The sequence below is a fragment of the Pectinophora gossypiella genome, chromosome 26 (assembly GCF_024362695.1).
Source record: "Pectinophora gossypiella chromosome 26, ilPecGoss1.1, whole genome shotgun sequence".
Taxonomy (NCBI): Eukaryota; Metazoa; Arthropoda; class Insecta; order Lepidoptera; family Gelechiidae; genus Pectinophora; species Pectinophora gossypiella.
This window is the reverse complement of record NC_065429.1, coordinates 7,025,374-7,044,585: the sequence shown is the minus strand read 5'-3', so window position 1 is coordinate 7,044,585 and position 19,212 is coordinate 7,025,374. Positions and strand designations below refer to the sequence as shown.

Genomic DNA, 19,212 nt, shown 5'->3' with positions numbered 1-19,212 from the left:
TAACCTAACTAATGTGACCGTAATCTAACTGCAGCGTGATCGTAACCTAATTTATGTACTTACTTACCTTTATAAATAAATAATCACTGGTCCGGATACATGATAAAAATGTCGAGACCACAGACGCGGATATCCTCCTGTTGCGAGATCGAGGCGATAACGTAACCTAACTAACGTGACTGTAACTTAATGTAACGTGACCTTAACTTAACTGTAACGTGACCGTAACTTATACGAATAGGGTCTTCTGCGAATAGGGCATGTACGAATAGGGTATTCTACGAATAGGGCATTGAACGAATAGGGTATTCTACGAATAGGGCATTTCAAGAAAGAGCCCAAAAACTAATGCAGGTCCATTTGCGAATGAGTTCTTTGTCTACTAAACCACTTAACTGTAACGTGACAATAACTTTACTGTAACGTGACCGTAACTTAACTGTAATGTGACCGTAACCTAACTTTAACGACATTGTAGCCCGACTATCTGTAACGTGACAATAACTTTACTGTAACGTGACCGTAACTTAACTGTAATGTGACCGTAACCTAACTTTAACGACATTGTAGCCCGACTATAATTTGTGTTTCAAACCTACACTTCGGCCTTTCACTGTGTCCTAGCCTAAATAGGTAGTCAATACGCCGGTTTAAGGCCTACATAACATTAGGCGAGCTGCTGTCAAATGAAAAACTGTAAAATTACAATAAATACTGTATTTAAAAATCCTTCATTAAAAAGGCACTGTATTCAGACTCCAAAGCCTTCACCGCTCCCTCTGCCATCAACAGCGCCCTCTGTTCTCGGAGGTTGTGAACTAGCTTCTCCTGTCTCTGGGTGCGAGTGGTGAGTGTTTTTATTCTCGCCTCTAGTCGAGAGATGGCGCTCTCGTGCGACGACGATAGCGAACGCGTGGAGTCGCGGAAGTCCTGAAATATATTTTAGATTGGTGTAACACAATTTTAGTCACTGTGATTAGTACTCAATATTCGGCAGGAGGACCCGGTGGCGTAACGGTTAACACGGTCATCCCGGCTTGACAAGAGCAGCGGGTTCAAGTCCCGTCATGTAACGACTATTTGTTTTTTTTTTATTTCCTGATATTTCCATGTAAATATCATTTTGAGAAAAGGACATTCTGAGAAAAGGACATTTCGAGAAAAGGACATTTCGAGAAAAGAACATTTCGAGAAAAGGACATTTCGAGAAAAGGACATTTCGAGAAAAGAACATTTCGAGAAAAGGACATTTCGAGAAAAGGACATTTCGAGAAAAGGACATTTCGAGAAAAGGACATTTTGAGAAAGGACATTCTAAGAAAGGACATTTTGAGAATAGGACATTCTGAGAAAGGACATTTTGAGAATAGGACATTCTGCGCCCAGACGACTTAAATCAGTGAGTCATATCAGGGGCCCAATAATAATCCTGACGCCAGGGTTGATAGGGTTGGCAATCCACAAGAAGAATCGAAAAAAATCTGACTCGGATGGGACTCCAACGGCGTAACGTGGCTTCCGAAGCACGGCTCATCTTACTTTTTGGACAGTCGGGTGACTAGCCTGTAATGTCCTAAACAAATTAGGGATCACAAAGTGAGTTTTGTGATTTGTCCCCGCCGGGATTCGAACCTGGGCCTTCCGGATCGTGAGCACAAAGCTCAACTACTGGACCACGGCGGCCGTTTTCGATTTAATTTTCTAATTGGCTTAAGGTTACCTTTTCAGCTTTCTTAGCCGCCTCCAACTGCGACCTCAAGCTGTTGACAGTATCTTCTAGTGTGGCGCTTCGGGCCTCTGCGCTGGCGACGCGGGATCGAAGCCGCTTCACCTCCGAAGACAGTCTATCTGACTCGCTTCTTTGTTCTTTGTATTGACGGTCTTTTTCCTGGAGAGAGAAAAGTACAGGATTAGGAAGGAGCCTTTGGCGGCTCAATAGCAACCCTGACACCAGGGTTGAGGTTGGTACTCCACCTCACAACCCACACGATAGAAGAGAAGGAACGAGCGCTTAGTGAAATGAGATATTTTTACCCGATGGATGTTTTAACAGTCCAGTGATCCATATATGGGTCATAGCGGACTGGCTCCATATGTCTGTGAGCCATACATGGGTCACTAAGAAACGACTTGGATCCCGGGTATCTTAGCAAAGTTTTATATTACAGTATGTTTGATAAATGCTACTGTCCACATGTAAAAAATAATAACAATAAGACGGAAGATAGGTGGCCCATCCAGTGAGTGGCGAGCCACCGCCTGCTCATTGTATCTTTGTTATTAACATTTGTTATTAACAGGCGCCATAGTCCCCCATAGCTCCAGTATCCCGGTCCACTAACCCCCAACCCAATAGCCCAGTTCCCTTTGTTCCCATAATCTGCAATAGTCCTACACGAACCGGGGATTATAATTGTCTTTGGGTACACTCCCATAGTGCATACAGGGATAATCGCCGGTTGGTGTCACACAACATTTAGATTAAATTGTCTTAAGGGGCCTCTACGTGTTGGCTTCGGCCCACGCACGCCTTCCAAAAGTCCGGGACTCTATAGGCCCTAGATATGTAAATGACATAAATAAGAATAATTGGTCTGTGACCCGTGTCTCTGGTAAATACCCTCCGAAAGAGGAGATAAACTATAGTTAAAAAATAATAATAATAAAAGTTTATTTAGGTAAAACCTACGACACACATAATACACCCAGGCACAATTACATCTTCCACTCATTATTATTCTGATCAAAATAAAGATAAGCAATATAGGTGGCAACATAATTCTATACATAATGTGATCCAAATATCAAGCGACAATTATTTTTACATATTATTATTCATTATCACCAGCCCATTAACGTCCCCACTGCTGGGGCACGGGCCTTCCTTATCGATGGATAGGGAGATCGGACCTTTAACCACCACGGGGGCCCAGTGCGGATTGATGGTTATTAACGACTGCTAATGCAGCCGGGACCAACGGCTTAATGTGCGTTCCGAAGCATGAGCTCGAGATTATTATTTTTTGTGGTCACCCATCCTATGACCGGCCTTTGCGAAAGTTGCTTTACTTCAACAATCGCAGACCGAGCGCGTTAACCGCTGCGCCACCGAGCTCTTCATATTATTATTACATTGCATTTAGACCAGTGTTATTTAAGGCCTTATCTTATCTTATTTAGCCTATACGATCCCACTGCTGGGCAAAGGCCTCCCCTTGATTTTTCCACTCCTCTCGACTTTGCGCGATCTCCGGCCAATCCTTGCGATAAGCATTGAGGTCGTCACACCATCTTTTTCGCGGTCTTCCTCGACTTCTAAGCCCGCCCTGAGGTATCCAGTGAGTAACGACTCGTGCCCACCGCTCCGGATGCATCCGACAAACGTGTCCGGCCCAGTCCCACTTCAGTTTGGCGGACTTTTTCCCTACATCAGTGATACCCGTTTTGGAGCGCAGTGTAGTGTTTCGCACACGGTCGATTCGTTTAACGCCTAATATATATTTAAGGCCTTAATAATAATAAATAAATAAATAAAAATAATAATATGCTATACTGTAACGACTATGTATGGCTGAGGGCAGCCGTGTTTCTCACCCATTTCGAAACCTCTCGTGGGTAGGGGGGTATTGTAACGAAGCATTTCGGACCAACGAGCCTTGTAGCGACATCTTGTGGTTTCTGGCGATATAACGTTGTTTTTATATTTTACCCGCAGGACATCACAGATGGCGCTGCAGGGCTCGTTGGTCCGAAGTGCTTCGTTACAATACCCCCTCCGGTTGATTGAGGGGAGGCCTGTGCCCAGCAGTAGGACGTAAGAGTAGCTATTGTTTACGTTTTTATGTTATGCTTCTGCCATTACATTGTATTTTTTATGTACCCGAGAATTGACAAAATAGGTAATTATCACGTTCATCTCGACAGCGACATCTATATTATTTTCGGGGAACGCAGCCTGGAGAACCTGGGCTGCGCTGGTGGCCGAGGAAATGGATTCTGGTAGGGCTCTAGCTAGAACATCACCGATTGATAAATAGGTCGGTGTACTGCGGAACGGAAGGCGATTGGGGCAACCATCGTTCTACACGCCCTATCTATGGAGTGATGAAGGCGATTACTCCACCGACAAGAGCGCAGCTCTTAAGTAAAGAGAGAGAGAGCCTGGAGAGATTGACATGCGAACCTGACCTCCAGTTTCTTCGCCATAAGTTGATATTTCGCCTTCATATCAGCAGCTGCCGCCTGGTGATTGTTACTCCTATTCAGCAGGCTCATACGTTCCGCTTCCAGCTCAGCTTGGTGCGCCAGATGTACCTCGCATTGGGCTGCCTGGAAAGGAACGGAAATGTCAATAAGCTTAGGTAATATTTTTTTTTAAATTATTTATTTATTTATTGCATGTCACATGGTATTACAGTTGTTATAAGTAAATAATGTACAAACATGTGACACCCTGTAAGGGCACCGCAAAAGTATTCCAACAATAACTTAAAACTAAAAAAAAAATAATTATAAACTAAAAATAAAAAAAATATAAACTATTTTTTATATAACTTTACTTAGTTTAGAAATTATATATACTACTATTATTATTCTTATTTTTAAGTACTTATCAGTAACTAAGATTTTTTACATAAGTTTTGCGTCATTTTACTACAGGGAACGACAGCGCCCTGAGCCGAGGTTCGCGCCCAACTGGGCACCCTCAGGCCTGTTGTTAAAAGTTGTACCGGGTGAGAGCCTTCAGCGCTCCTCATTTGTCCGGCTAAGTAGTTAATGCCATCTGCAGCAAATCTACAATAAGTCAGGTCAAACAAAAGCTACCGGGAACGTTCCCAAAGTGGCACCATCCCACTCGCGGCAGGGTTGGCCACCAACCTACTGCGGAGCGGAAGCCAAGAGGGAAACCACTGCTTTATCTTTCCCTAAAAAGGCAACATGGAGAATGCTACACCGACAAGAGCGTGGCTCTTATATTAATGTAAGTCTTAACGTCTTCATCATCACTAAGCCCGAATCACGAGCCCGAGCCGGGAATCGAACCCGTGACCCTACGATGTAAGCCACGCGTTCTCCGGACAGGGCTATCACAGGTGGAAATTATGTAAGTATGTGTATAATCTTTTATACTTCACATCACTAATTTAAGAGCCACGCTCTTGTCGGTGTAGCATTCTCCATGCTACTTTTAGGGAAAAATAGGGCAGTGCAGGGCAGTGGGCCGCCAACGGCCCCTGACTGACACTTCAGTAACTAGTAACCCGGACTAACGGCTTAACGCACCTTCCCAAGCACGGATAATCTTACTTTCGGACAATCAGGTGATCAGTCTGTAATGTCCTAACCAAACTAGGGACCACAAAGTGATTTTTGTGGACCTTCGGATCGTGGACACAATGGACCACTGGACCACTGAAGTAGTCGGAAACCACGTGATATCACAAAAATATTTTGCGGTCATATACCTACCTATCTATTGTAAATATAGCTTAACCACATCCTATTGCCTTTTCTTATCTTATCGTGACTATTTGTCATGCGCGACAAAATGCATTCAACGATTCGTGTAATATAGTATGCATCATCATTGGCCACAGCATCTATCGTAGATGATTCTTGCAGCACTTGTGAGTCTACGGGCTCCCGCAGCGCCGCCGATGGCTATAGAGCCAGGCATTTCTTGCCACAAAATTACAATCAGTGGACCACTTATATGTATACTGGGTGTTAGTAACATCGTAACGAATACTGAGGGGGTTGTTTCAGACCATGATTCTGAGTTAAAATCAAGTGGAATTTTCCGTCGCAAAATTCATGATTTTTTTTTAGTATTTTTAAATTATTTTCAATTCTATACTTTTGCGATGGAAAATTCCACTTGATATTAACTCAGAATAATCAGATGAATCATCCCTCTCAGTATTCGTTACGATGACACTTACACCCCGTACAAGTACATACGGTAGCCATATAAGTAGGTATGGGTGTTAGTGACACCGTAACGAATACTGAGGGGGATGGTTCAGACCATGATTCTGAGTTGATATCAAGTGGAATTTCGTGTCAAAAAATTCATGAATTTTTTTCTTTTCTTTTTAATTATTTTCCAATCCATACTTTTGCGACGGAAATTTCTACTTGATATCAACTCAGAATCATGGCCTGAACCACCCCTCAAAGTTTTCGTTACGATGTCACTAACACCCTGTATACTTATAACTTGACTTAGCATTAGAACCCAACTTTTTTAATTACGATGAATATTGGACATTCTGCGAATTGGACAATTTGCGAACTGGACATTTTGCGAATTGGACCATTTGCGAACTGGACATCAACACATAACACATAACAAATAACACATAACACACACACATACACACACACGCGTACCACTGATATACGTGTACTCGTCTGCCCCTACTACTTTAATTAATACGTGGTTAACTGTAATTAGCTTCACTAGCTTATAACATAATATTATTGTATTGTAAATGAGCTGTTGTTAACCTGAATAAATAAAATAAAAAAAAATAAAAAAAATTGCGAATTGAATAGAATAGAATAGAAATTGTTTATTATAAAAGGACGCCACACACAAAGACAAGACAATAACATCACTTATTTTTTTTTTTACAAAACAATAATAAAAAGCATAGAAGGATGTTCATTACAAAGATCATAAGGTGAATTGGACATTCTGCTAATTGGACATTTTGCGAATTGGACATTCTGCGCCTAAACGCATCGTTCGCACACAAAACGCGACTCCTCAGGAGGTGGTAAAGCACGACGAAGACTTTTTTGCTTCACGTTTTCCAGCTAGTCATCGTCATGTCTTCCCGACATGAAGTCCCGACGTTAATATCATAATTAAAACACATTTATTTATTTATTTATCTAATAATTACAACTATAAGTTACCATACAGGCATATGCCCAAGGCGGTAACTTAGACACATACATTAATATAAACTTAAATTATTATTTCAATATTTACAATATTTTACTTATATACCTAGCTAGATACTAAACTTATCAAATATCTTACCTATTATCACATACAATTTTAATTATAGCCTCTGCGAACTTCGCCAATGAACAATTGAACAGGTCTATTTCCTTGGCAACCTCATTTAATATATTTAGAGCGGTGGTAACGGGATCTTGCCTCATTATATTAGTGCGACTCTTGGGTATATAAAAAATTTGATTCCGCGGACCATGCCTCAACCGTAGATTTGGGACTTGCAGCCCGATAGCTATGAGATATGAGACTCCCGATATTTCGGCACTGTTGCAAGTGCCATGATCACGGGATGACTGGTGTTTTAATATCATGGCGCCATTTAGAATAGTTTTTTTTTATACAGGCTGTTAGTAGAATAGAAAGAATAGAATAGAAATAGTTTATTACAAAAGGGCGCCACACTAACATAACATAACATAACATAACAAATACTACTTACAATAAAAAAGCAAGACGGATGTTTGTCGAAATGATCATAAGTGAGATCGTACTGAATACTGAGGGGGATGATTCAGACCATGAGCACCTGACTACCCCAATGAGGATATAGTCGTGAATAGGAAATGCAATCTCGCGAGATCTTGTCTAATTTTCAGGATCAATCCCGAAGCATAACATGACGAAATCCCGTTCGGGATTGACGGGATTCGGCGAATCTCCTTGATTTATATTTTTTGTTTTGATCATTCCGATTTCCAAAGAAAACTTAATTATTTAGTTAGTAATATTGCCTAACAGAGGGCAGCAGTAACTGTCAGTACTATTCAGAGGCGGAGGACAGGAGTCCTAGTATGGCTTTGTAATAGACTACTCTGGGCGCCATCCCACTTGCGTCAGACAGAGTACTGCGGGGCGGAAGGCAAGAGCGAAACTACTGCCCTATTTTTCCCTAAAAAAGTAACAATCATGCTACACCGACAAGAGCGTGGCTCTTAAATTAGTGATGTGATGTGAGCCTAACGCTCTAACCACTAGACCACGGAGGCTGTTACAACTAGATATTGAAATAACTAGTAAAAGTATAAATATTTTTATATATTTTTTTCATTTTCATATTTCCAATCCCGCGGGATTTCGAATTTGCGATCTTGAGTCAGGATTGCGTTCCCTAGTCGTAAGTTAATGCAATTATAAATTTTTAAAATCAAAATATACCTTTTTGTTGATAGTACTTTGCAGTAAGTCAATTTGCTCCTGCATCAACTTGACTCTGGATGATAAGAATTTGCAGATACTCTCGACGGAGGCTCTTTCTGAAATATACGAGATAAAACAAATCAAATCAGTCTTTGTTGCGCACGCGCATCCTTACAGGTTGCCTGGAAGAGATTGCTACTTAGCAATAAGGTCGCCTATTGTGCTCATTCTATTTCTCTTTTGTTTTGTATTTTCTTGTTTGTGCAATAAAGTATTTGTTATGTTATGTTAACAAAGCTCAACAGTGCTGCCACCTACATTTGAGCTTCTAGTTTTTATCCTCTTTGGTGAGGCTTTTTGGCGGGAAACGGGAACGGGACAGTTGCTTTCTTCATTGAATAATCTAAATAATCAATACGAAGTGGTGTTTTGTAGTTAATGATCGCATTAAGTTAGTCGGATGACATTCGCGAGTGTTATTATATCGGAGTATTCAATAAACAAAGTGTATCTGCCTATTTTCACTTCGTGGCAGGAAGCCGCTTCATAACTTGAAAGTTTATGCGGACTTTTGAGTTAATTCGTTTGGGGTTCGGAGTAGGAGTCTACTCCGAGGGTGGGGGCTTAGGTTTCATCATCATTTCATTAATCATCAAGAAAAAAAATACGTAAGACATGGCTGTATGGGCATAGTTCCCTTTGCCTTACCCTTCGGGGAAAACCAAAACAAAAAAAAACCTCTTTGGTGACATTGTAAGCAGAACTCTAAGGGATATATCAGAATAATTAATATGTATTTAAACATAGTTTACCTTTTAAAAATGATGGCGGCAATACTTTATCTTGAACACTAACAGACACAAACGCGTATAGAAACTCTAAATCCCCATTAATTTGAAGTCTCCTCTCTGGAATACAACAATCGCATACAACGGTTTTATCATAATTTAAGTTACTGTTTGTGCTACTTTCTTTACTTTTCAGCATTCCATTTTCAAATTCTTCATTCTGTATGTCTTCATTTTGATTTAAACTTTTATTGTGCATCTTCTTTGTTAGTTCTGAAGTAGTTTTTTTTATTGTTTTGTTTTTTACTGGTGTGCTGTGTTCAGATGGTTTTGGAGTGTTGCAACAGTGTTTTGTGTTTGGCGTGTGGTGTGGGCTTAAGGTTAAGCTGTGAGAGAATTCGGAGAAGATGTCTTGTTTTTGCTGTAAAGAAATATAATAATTTACATTTAAGTTTGTTAATAGTAAAAAATAAATTAAAAAAAAAAGGTTTCAGGGTTATTATTGACCCGGTTTAGGCCCCTGACATGGCTCATGTAAAGACTACATACTTACTAAGCTCAATAGTAACTGGGCCAACAGCTTAACATGCTCTCCAAAGCTCAGAATCATCTTATAACATAACAAATACTTATTTTTCAGCTAGCTATGTCCTAACCAAGCAAGGGATAGTCCCACAACGTGATTTATTTGTTTATTTATTAAAACATTATCTACACAATAGGTAACGATATTGTAACTAATATTATATGACAATTACGGCGTACATAACATTCACAATTTATAATTAGACGTGTGGGTATGACGTGGGGGTATCGAACCCAGGATCACAGAGACCGTTTGATATTGAAGTCCTAAGATAGTTATGATGAGCTGCATAATTGTATATCATTCAGTTCTTTTAGAATAACAATGAAACTATCGACAAAACTATGCTTCAAAACTTACCATCGCTTTCTCAATTTGCTTCATAAGACTTTCAGTTTTCTTCTCTAATTGTTTATTGAGCTTTTTAAACTCATCCTCACGCGCTAATAGATCTAAAGAATCCATTTTAAGTGTATTTTCTTAAATTTTAAAATTCACAGCTATAACATTAGTTTGACATTTCGTGATAATGATAACCTTACAAAAATATCAACTTAATAATGAATAACAATTTCAAAGAAAGAAGTACTTTTATATTTTGTCGGGTTATCTATCCCATTGCTATGGTTACGGTAACTATGTTAGTCATAACACTATTTATCTTTGTTGCAGATTTAAGTCAAAGACTTTACTTTTAAAGTTTTTTTTGCGTAAAATCCTTTTATTGTAAATATGAATGTGACATGGTTAATAATATATTTCAACTTTAATTATAAAGGTAATTTCAATGATGTAAACATAGTAATTCAACTGTTGATTATGTGATTGTACCTCCATCTAGTAGATGTAAAATGAACCATTACACTTTCAATGCAACACGTTCAATGTCAAAAACAGCTGTGCGCCGACCAATCAGAAACGAGGATAGTAATGTCAATAATCTATGTTTTCTTTGTTGTCGACACGCGTTTACATTTTTTGACACATTGCTTTGTCTCCCATATGATCTTATTTGGCTCAATCTTAGCATTTCTCGAGGAAATAATATAGTAAGCTCGTAGCTGCTAGCCTAAAATAGGTATATAAACCATTTTTTCTTCAAAATACAGCAAGATTTCCCTAAAAATCGTATCAAGGTCGCTGATGAATCTTTAAGAGGAAGCGAGGTGGGTATATGAAAAGAATGAGAGGGAACTAAAGTTTATTGTCTATTTTCAATCGATTTACCAATGAGAACACACTGGGCCCAGCTGACATTTTCAGTAGGTGATTGAGGAGTGTGTTGTGAGGTGCTCGCTTCGCGTGAGTCCTTCGAAATTGTGAAAAATCCCCCTTGGACTGCGTTCACGCGTCCACACTAACTGTTAACAGTGTAATAATGTATTTTAAGAGAAAAAGACACGACTATCGAAGTGTTATATTATAGCGCAGGTGTTCCACAGTGGAGTTAGACGATTTTGTTTGCTGCTAAAAAGGTAAGCTCTTTGTGTTACTAAACGATGTGTTACCCATATGTTTAGCTTTTACAACGCAAAAGACGTTTTTACAAACAAGAATAACGCATTTAACTTGGGAATATTTCGAAACGTGAATGATAAAAAACCTTTGCGTTTTTAGAAAGTTAATATTGACAGGTCTATAACCCGATGGATTTATGGTGGATTTGTTAATCATATGGAAAGTTTATATATGTGCATGTGCATCGTGATTTAGTAGGGTGTGAGCGTAATTTATTTATCGTTTATATGTATATATCTGCGTGGGCAGATAGCGTTATCTTTAATGTAGTAAAAATCAAAATAAAAATCAGCTGTTGGCTGTACGACAAACCAACAAAGGATGAACGTCCTCCAGTTCATAGCCCTAGCGATTTTTCTTTTTTTTGGTCGAAGCAGGTACCTTTGGCAAGCCCTTTTTGAGAACCAGTTTTTTTAGTGATGTGCATTATTTGTACCGGTTCCGAAGTCTAGAACCGTAACGGTAATTTTCGCTTCCTCTATACACCCGAACGTTTGGTAAATATATTTTGTGCGATATAGGTACTCAGGTAAAATTAGCTAGATTTTATCGTACGCTTACAGTTGAGTCATTTTTAAACCTTTGCATCTGTAGTTGTCTCGCTCTAACGTAAATGCATTTTTACGGTGCAGAAAGAGAAGGATGCTTCTTTGTGCAGGTTCGGTAGGGCAATCCAGTTTTTTGACCTACTTTTTGTATCTATTCGATAAAATGATGCCCATTACCTACTATTCGGGTTAAGAGACAAAGAGATTTGTTAACTAATTGACCCTAATAAGTCTCAGTCGCTCTTATGTCGTTTTTAACTAGAGGGAAAGAGATGCAAGATTTTCTTTAGCTGTTTCCAACCATGTCCTTCGATCCGTTCTTTCAGTTGTTCGCTAAAATCGACAACTAATAAATGTTAGAGAGGGATGGATGTCTCCTCTCACTTTTACCCTTCAAAAGCTTATGGTGACCTTCGATGATGCAATGGATGTGGAAACCATTGGCAATAGCTGAGCTTAATATTCTGTTATGGTCTTTAAATGGTGGACTATGCTCCATGTTGGATTGTTTTAATTTTATGGTTTTTGAATATTTATCTGTAAAGGTCCTTCGGAAACGCGCATTTAGATGAAAATACACATCAGAATGCATTCAGCTACTTATCATCCCATCTATGTCGTGAAAACCGACGATAATCAATTTCCTCTCAAAACAATATTGTGGGATATGCCGATAACTTGTTACCATACTCAATAAGTCAGCCTCTTGTCCATTTTTTATATGTTTTTTCCTATTTGTGTGTGTCCTATTTTCCGTAGGTAGCTAGGTACATTGTGCTCTTTATACTCAATAGAGATAGTATTTTATCTTATCATAATGGTTCATAAAAATATCCGAGGACTTCAATCTGGGGAGTGGCTTTGCCTACCCCGATAGTGGCTGCAGCCGTGAAGGTCTGTCTTTTTGTAAATGTAAATATTATTTCTGGTTCTGTCAGATTTAGTGTGTCAAACGAACTAATGATTACATTTTATAGTCGTTATTAGCAAAAGATATAACAAAACTTTTCACCACGCCTGTATTCCCAAAGGATTTTTTCCAAATACAAGTATCACGATCACACGATCACGACCACGAGGCTCACGATCTGGAGGTCCGGGTTCGATTCCCGATGGGGACATTGTCGAAATCACTTTGTGAGACTGTCCTTTGTTTGGTAAGGACTTTTCAGGCTTGAATCACCTGATTGTCCGAAAAAGTAAGATGATTCCGTGCTTCGGAGGGCACGTTAAGCCGTTGGTCCCGGCTATTAGCCATAAAAACACCTCCACCAACCCGCAGTGGAGCAGCGTGGTGGAGTATGCTCCATACACCCTCCGGTTGATTGAGGGGAGGCCTGTGCCCAGCAGTGGGACGTATATAGGCTGTTTATGTATGTATGTATGATACAAGTATATCTAAGTAGGTGCATTTAGAAACAGATTACAAAAGTGTATGTTAATTCTAAACAGTTTTATCATTGGAAACCGTTTCGTAACTTACCGTAGCAACGACGCCCGGTATTTCAATAATTATCACGCAAGAGAAACTACAGGAAATGACTAGTACATGATTACTGAGTGTGAAAGTATTCACGGTAACCTGTCAAAGCCACGAACGAAGAATTATGTCGATTTTCACAATTATTTTCACGCTAGCGCCTAGCTGGTACCCGCGTCTTTGTTCGTAACCCTACTATTATAGAAGTTTCATACAAATTTTGCTACCGATTTTCATCTGCTTAAGGCTTGAATTACGAAAAATCCCGTCTTAGCAAGCATCTACGTCTTAACAGGAACCCCCATGCAAAATTTGAGACTTAGTGCTTGTAGTTTTTGAGATTTCGTGATGAGTTAGGTCAGTTAGTGAGTGACATTTTCGCTTTTATAGATTATGGCTATTAGCTACTTACCCGTTTACTTCTCTCGTGTCGTGAGGTCAATGACCGACCTCATCAACCCTGCTACTATTATTAATGCTATTTAGCTACTGATGGACTGGTAGAAAAGACATTTTGTTACTGAAGACAAGGTTACTTCTCATTTCAATAATTTATAACTGACTGAAGGTTGTTTTTTGTCGTAGGCAACTTATTGTAGATCTGGCATTCAATATACTTCTTTTAAATGTGTTTTGACAGCACGAGAGAATGTCCTAAAATAAAAAAAAAGAAATATAGAAAGTATATGTATTAATCTGACAGCTGTCAAAACATTATCAAGCGCTATTAAATAGCTATATTTATTATAGAATACTTCGACAAGTATGATAATTGATTAGATTTGTTATTTTTGTGGAATTGACTGTGTGTTTGACTGGAGTCTTGTTCATATGTGCATTTGAACGGCGGTTAAATAACAAGTTGCACATTGTTCAAGAATCATACAATGACAAATAGATTTTCCCACGATGAATCATTCAATTCCTCATGGGAGGAAGTCTCATTTGTTGGTCTGACGGTTCCTATGTGGAGTCACAAATAGCATTCCACGTTTTTCAGCTTCTTTTTATATAATTCTATTCTGTGATTGGCGAAAATATCAATGAATTTGCAGGAGTCGTCAGTTTCCACCAATCACAGGACAGGAATTCTATGTCCTGCGACAACTGAGTCAATGTGGAAACTGAGTAACACGTTTAGGCCTCTGATAGAAGGATTGCTACAGTATCCTATAGTCCTGGCTTTGGAAACTTCAAAGACATCACTGCACCACTGCATGGGAGTATTATCTGTCTTGGGGTGACTCCAGCAAACGCGTAAGGGATACTTTACATCGGATTTCCCTTGTACTCTTCATATCTTGAAACAAATGTCTTTTTTGAAAGTGACGAGGCATCCTGGTCTAACGACTCCTTCAGTAGAGTCACAGACTTCAGTCACTAACCCATTCTTATCTGTTTACTTATCTCGTGACTAGGAATTCATGAAAAAAACTGGAATGATGTTCTATGCTGCTTATCAACTGGGCCTGTCATAAATGACTGAGGGATTACGATGAATATCTAAACGGGCGTTTTAATCTCTCGACATTGGGGCAAGCAACATCATGGAGGCTAGCTATTGAGGCTGCAAAAAGAGATTAGGGTGGCTTAAACGTAGAGGCCATAAAGGAAAAAAAGGTTTTCTTTCGCACATCTCTGCACGCCATTTACATCTCTCGTCTCTGCTTCCATCACACTACACAAATATTACACATCTCCGCGTAGCGATATCCACTGAAGCTGAGCGTAGAGATGTGTGAATAACGCAATTCTATTGGATGTTTAAAAAACATCTCTCCGCTCGTCTCGACTCTGTTTTGGTGGAGTCCCGGCCTAAATATAGGTTCGAACTAATTACCCAGAAAACATTGAACTATGTCGTCAAGTAATTAAGTCTGCACAATATTACTCGTTTCGTTAGCAATCATTACTAATGAGATAACGGCTAGCTTACAATGCAAGACTTCTGTTATTGAGTTACTCGTTTGAGATAAGATCAGCTTACGTATATCCCAATTGCATTAGTTACAGGTGCATCCACCACAAGATGAACTAAGTACCCACGCCTCACCGATCTTTCTTTTCCGTGGTCCAGTGGTTGAGCGTTAGGCTCACGATCCGGAGGAGGAAATAACACAAAAATGACTTTGTGATCCCTAGTTTGATTAGGACAATGCAGGCTGATCACCTGATTGTCCGAAAGTAAGATGATCCGTTCGGAAGGCCGTCAAGCCGTTGATCCTGGTTACTACTTACTGATGTAAGTAAGCAGTCGTTACATGAGTCATGTCAGGGGTCTTTGGCGGCTATTAAGCCTCTAAAATACCAGAAGAAAATTCATTACAAAAGTATTCATACCACTGTCGTCATTGCGAACGCAAAGCAATCGATATCAGTGACACTGACACGGCAACCAAATTGCTATCGATTTTACTCGATTAGTAAAATTACATTCATAATGGCGCCGATTCCTGCAGACACCTACTTTATTTGAAGTATTACCCGCCATTTTCTTATCCGCCGAAAAGGAAAGGGACGGATGATTGTCAACAATTTAATTTTAAAACGAATGTAAAACTGGGCGAATAAAATAGGCATCACGCTGGTATGTAATCCGTTTGACGAGCTGTCTACTTAACTCTGTCGCGTTATTGGCCGATGTAAAATTTTTAGACGGTTGTTTTAGATTTCTGCTTAAAATTGACGTGTGCTCCATAGATTTTATGTCTGTCGATTACACGTCCCTTTCTTTTTCAGCGGATAAGAAAATGACAGGTATAACTTAAAATTAGATGGCGTCTGCAGGAATTAGCACCATTGTACGCGTCTGACTATAATCACAGAATAAAGAATAATACTACGTATAGAACGGCAACACTCCGCCCTGCACCATTTCGTGTCGGGCGCTGACGTCACCCCCTCTGGGTTTTGCTTTAGTCCGGCATCCTTAACGGATTGCGGCCATTAGCATGCGTAAGGAGCATGCGTGAACTACCCGTCTCGCTCGCACTAATGCTTTAGGCAGCACACGGTAATACTGTGATTTTTGTATGGGGTGTCCTATGTGCGGCTAATAGCACTTTATGATCCGGGGCGTGATTGAGTGGTTCTTGAAAGCACTGATAAACGTTATTACGGTAAACAATGCCCAGTTACGATTTTGCATGCAAAATGTGATTGGTTATTGATGTTTATATTACGTTAGTTGAAGTATGAATAGGGCTTATTACGTAACTGTATTTTTTATTGTGCTTATATTTTATTTGTAGTTTTGAGTATGATTCTTATAATAATATACCTCCACGTTTTTAAATAAATTCGCAGTGCAGCAGCGTGGTGAAGTATGCTCCCTCTACGGTTGATTGAGGGGAGGCCTGTGCCCAGCAGTGGGACGTATATAGACTGTTTATGTTATGTTGTATCTAACATTAAAAAAATAACAAATATTATATTTCACACACACAGAAAAACAGAAGATCATATAGGTTTTCACTACCAACATCTCATGGCTTCATTTAATACGGTTTAATTTTAAATTTTATTAACCAGTAAATAAATGCAAAAAATAAACTTAAGCATAAAAAATACCAAAACAATCCCGGTTACCTAATTAACAATAATGAAAAATACCGCTTCTTCCCAAAAATCCAGAAAAAAACCGGTTAAAAACGTAAAATAAGATGTTGTAAAATACCGATTGTTCCCATCACTAATTTTCGTAGTGCCCTGCCAAGGTCCGCGACCGGAGGTCTTTGCGTGATCTCGTTATAACTGGGCCGTTCATTAACCGGTTTCAGCTTTCACCAGGTTTTTAGGCTCCTTATTTTGACCATAAAACATGAACATAAATTGTAATCAGAGGTACATCCATCGCAAGATGAACTCAGTACCCATAACGACCATGTTACACCTACGTGATAGGTGATGAGCCGTATCGCCATCTATAATGGTCGAGCCAACTGTGTCCTCTGACTACACCAATTGACAACATTTCATTTTTACTAAGGTGCCTTAAATCGAAAACCATTTCGAGATATTTCTATGATTTACACAAAACAAATTTTTTCAGATTTTTTAATTCAGTAATAATAGAAATATATTGAAAAATCCACGAGGTCAGAAGAGGAAGGCATAATAAGTTCAGACCTTTACATAAAAATTATAAAAAAAGTAAATGTCATACATAACATGACACTTTGTTTGCGACTTGTTTTAAATAACGCATGCAAAGGTACATTACAGTATACTGCCTTCATTCTATCAATGGCAGAATCCAATTTTCAAAAAATATTTTTTATAACTTCTAGTGGAAAAATCTTGAAAAGAAAAAATACGTGTCTTCTATTTAAACAAGTACTTTCGAAATAGCACAAAAAAACCACGGCTTAAAAATTTGAAATGTTGTCAATTGTAGCTATATGATGTGACACTAAATTGAAAGTGGCGCCCCCTAGAGGGCAAAAACTGATAACGATTTTTTTCCAAGGGTACTGTGTTATTCAGATGAATTTCGAAGAAATATTTTGTTTTTGTATATGCGGTTTTAAAACTTATATTTTTTTTAAATCTGACGTGTCTCATATGTAGTTAGAAAATAATTTATTCATAAGTTGTCTAGCTGTCACATACAGTCATGAGCATATCATGTACCCACTTTAGAACCCTGTCGCACTATCATGTTTGATATTCAATGAGACTTACGGTTTAATTTGTCAAAAAAGTTAATGTGACATGGTTTCAAAGTATACATATTAGTGCTCGTGACCGTACACATACATAATAAACATAAACTGCCTATATACGTTCCACTGCTGGGCACAGGCCTCCCCTCAATCAACCGGAGGGGGTATGGAGCATACTCCACCACGCTGCTCCACTGCGGGTTGGTGGAGGTGTTTTTACGGCTAATAGCCGGGACCAACGGCTTAACGTGCCCTCCGAAGCACGGAATCATCTTACTTTTTCGGACAATCAGGTGATTCAAGCCTGAAAAGTCCTTACCAAACAAAGGACAGTCTCACAAAGTGATTTCGACAATGTCCCCATCGGGAATCGAACCCGGACCTCCAGATCGTGAGCCTAACGCTCTAACCACTAGACCTCGGAGGCTGACCGTACACACCTAGTTCATTTTTTGTAGATCAAATGAAAAACACTAACAAAAAACCAGCATGTTTTGTTCTTACAATCCTTTAACAGGAATCGTGTTACGGGCGATTTTTTTCCATACAATACCTTAGAAGGTCGGACGGCATTTTTGTATGGTTCTGTCTGCCCACTTAGCGTGGCTTCGATATAATAGGGTCCATTGTCTTCCCGGGCAATGAACCGACAGTTCACTATACGAAATGTAACATAACATAAGCTGGGGTAATCAGAGGTACATCCGTCGCAAGATGAACTAAGTACCCACACCTCACCGAGCTTTCTGTTAGGCCAACGTGTTAGGTGAGCCGTATCGCCGTCTATAATGGAAGGGAAACGTCTGTGGAAGAGCTGATTAATGGCCTCCGTGGTCCAGTGGTTGAGCGTTGGGCTCACGACCGGAGGTCCTGGTTTCGGCTTCTTCTCTCGTGTGGGTTATGAGACCAATGACCAACCTCATCACCCTGAGGATCCTGAAATGGCTCATGTAATGACTACATATTGGCTTAGGTAACCAGTAGCCGGCACCGACGGCTTATCGTGCCTTCCGAAGCACGGATCGTCTTTTGGTCAATCGGGTAATCAGCCTGCAATGTCCTAACCAAACTAAGGATCAAAAAGTGTTTTTTCTGATATATCTCAACGGGATTCAAATCCGGGATCGTGAGCCTAAAGCTCAGCCACTGGACCACGGAGGCCGTTAATTAAATTAAGCAAGTTGGCTTCTGTGGTCCAGTGGTTGAGCGTTGGACTCTCGATCCGGAGACCCCGGGTTCGAATCCCGGTGGGAGATTTCACAAAAATCACTTTGCGACTCCTAGTTTGGTTAGGATATTACAGGCTGATCACTTAACTGCCGAGAGTAAGATGATCCATGCTTCGGAAGGCACGTTAAGCCGTTGGTCCCGGTTACTATTTACTGATGAAAGTGAGTAATCGTTACACGAACCACGTCAGGGGCCTTTGGCGGCTCAATCATAACCCTGACACCAGGTTTG

The 19,212-nt window shown here is 39.7% G+C and overlaps 2 protein-coding genes across 2 annotated transcripts in view; one reads left to right on the top strand and one right to left on the bottom strand.

Annotated features, from left to right (window-relative positions):
* Positions 1–702: 702 nt before the first annotated feature.
* LOC126378459 (testis-expressed protein 9-like) lies at positions 703–10,066 on the bottom strand. Its single transcript, XM_050026834.1, has 6 exons — positions 9,902–10,066; positions 8,980–9,376; positions 8,186–8,283; positions 4,189–4,329; positions 1,721–1,888; positions 703–930 (listed from the first exon to the last, which is right to left on the bottom strand). The coding sequence occupies exons 1-6, from the start codon at positions 10,004–10,006 to the stop codon at positions 721–723; spliced, it is 1,119 nt and encodes a 372-aa protein (XP_049882791.1). The 5' UTR covers positions 10,007–10,066; the 3' UTR covers positions 703–720.
* A 728-nt stretch (positions 10,067–10,794) lies between these two features.
* LOC126378345 (protein FAM214A) overlaps positions 10,795–19,212 on the top strand; it is a 60,456-nt gene continuing 52,038 nt past the window's right edge. Inside the window, exon 1 of the mRNA XM_050026612.1 lies at positions 10,795–11,016. The gene's annotated coding sequence lies outside the window, so the exon portion shown is untranslated. The remainder of the gene's footprint in view (positions 11,017–19,212) is intronic.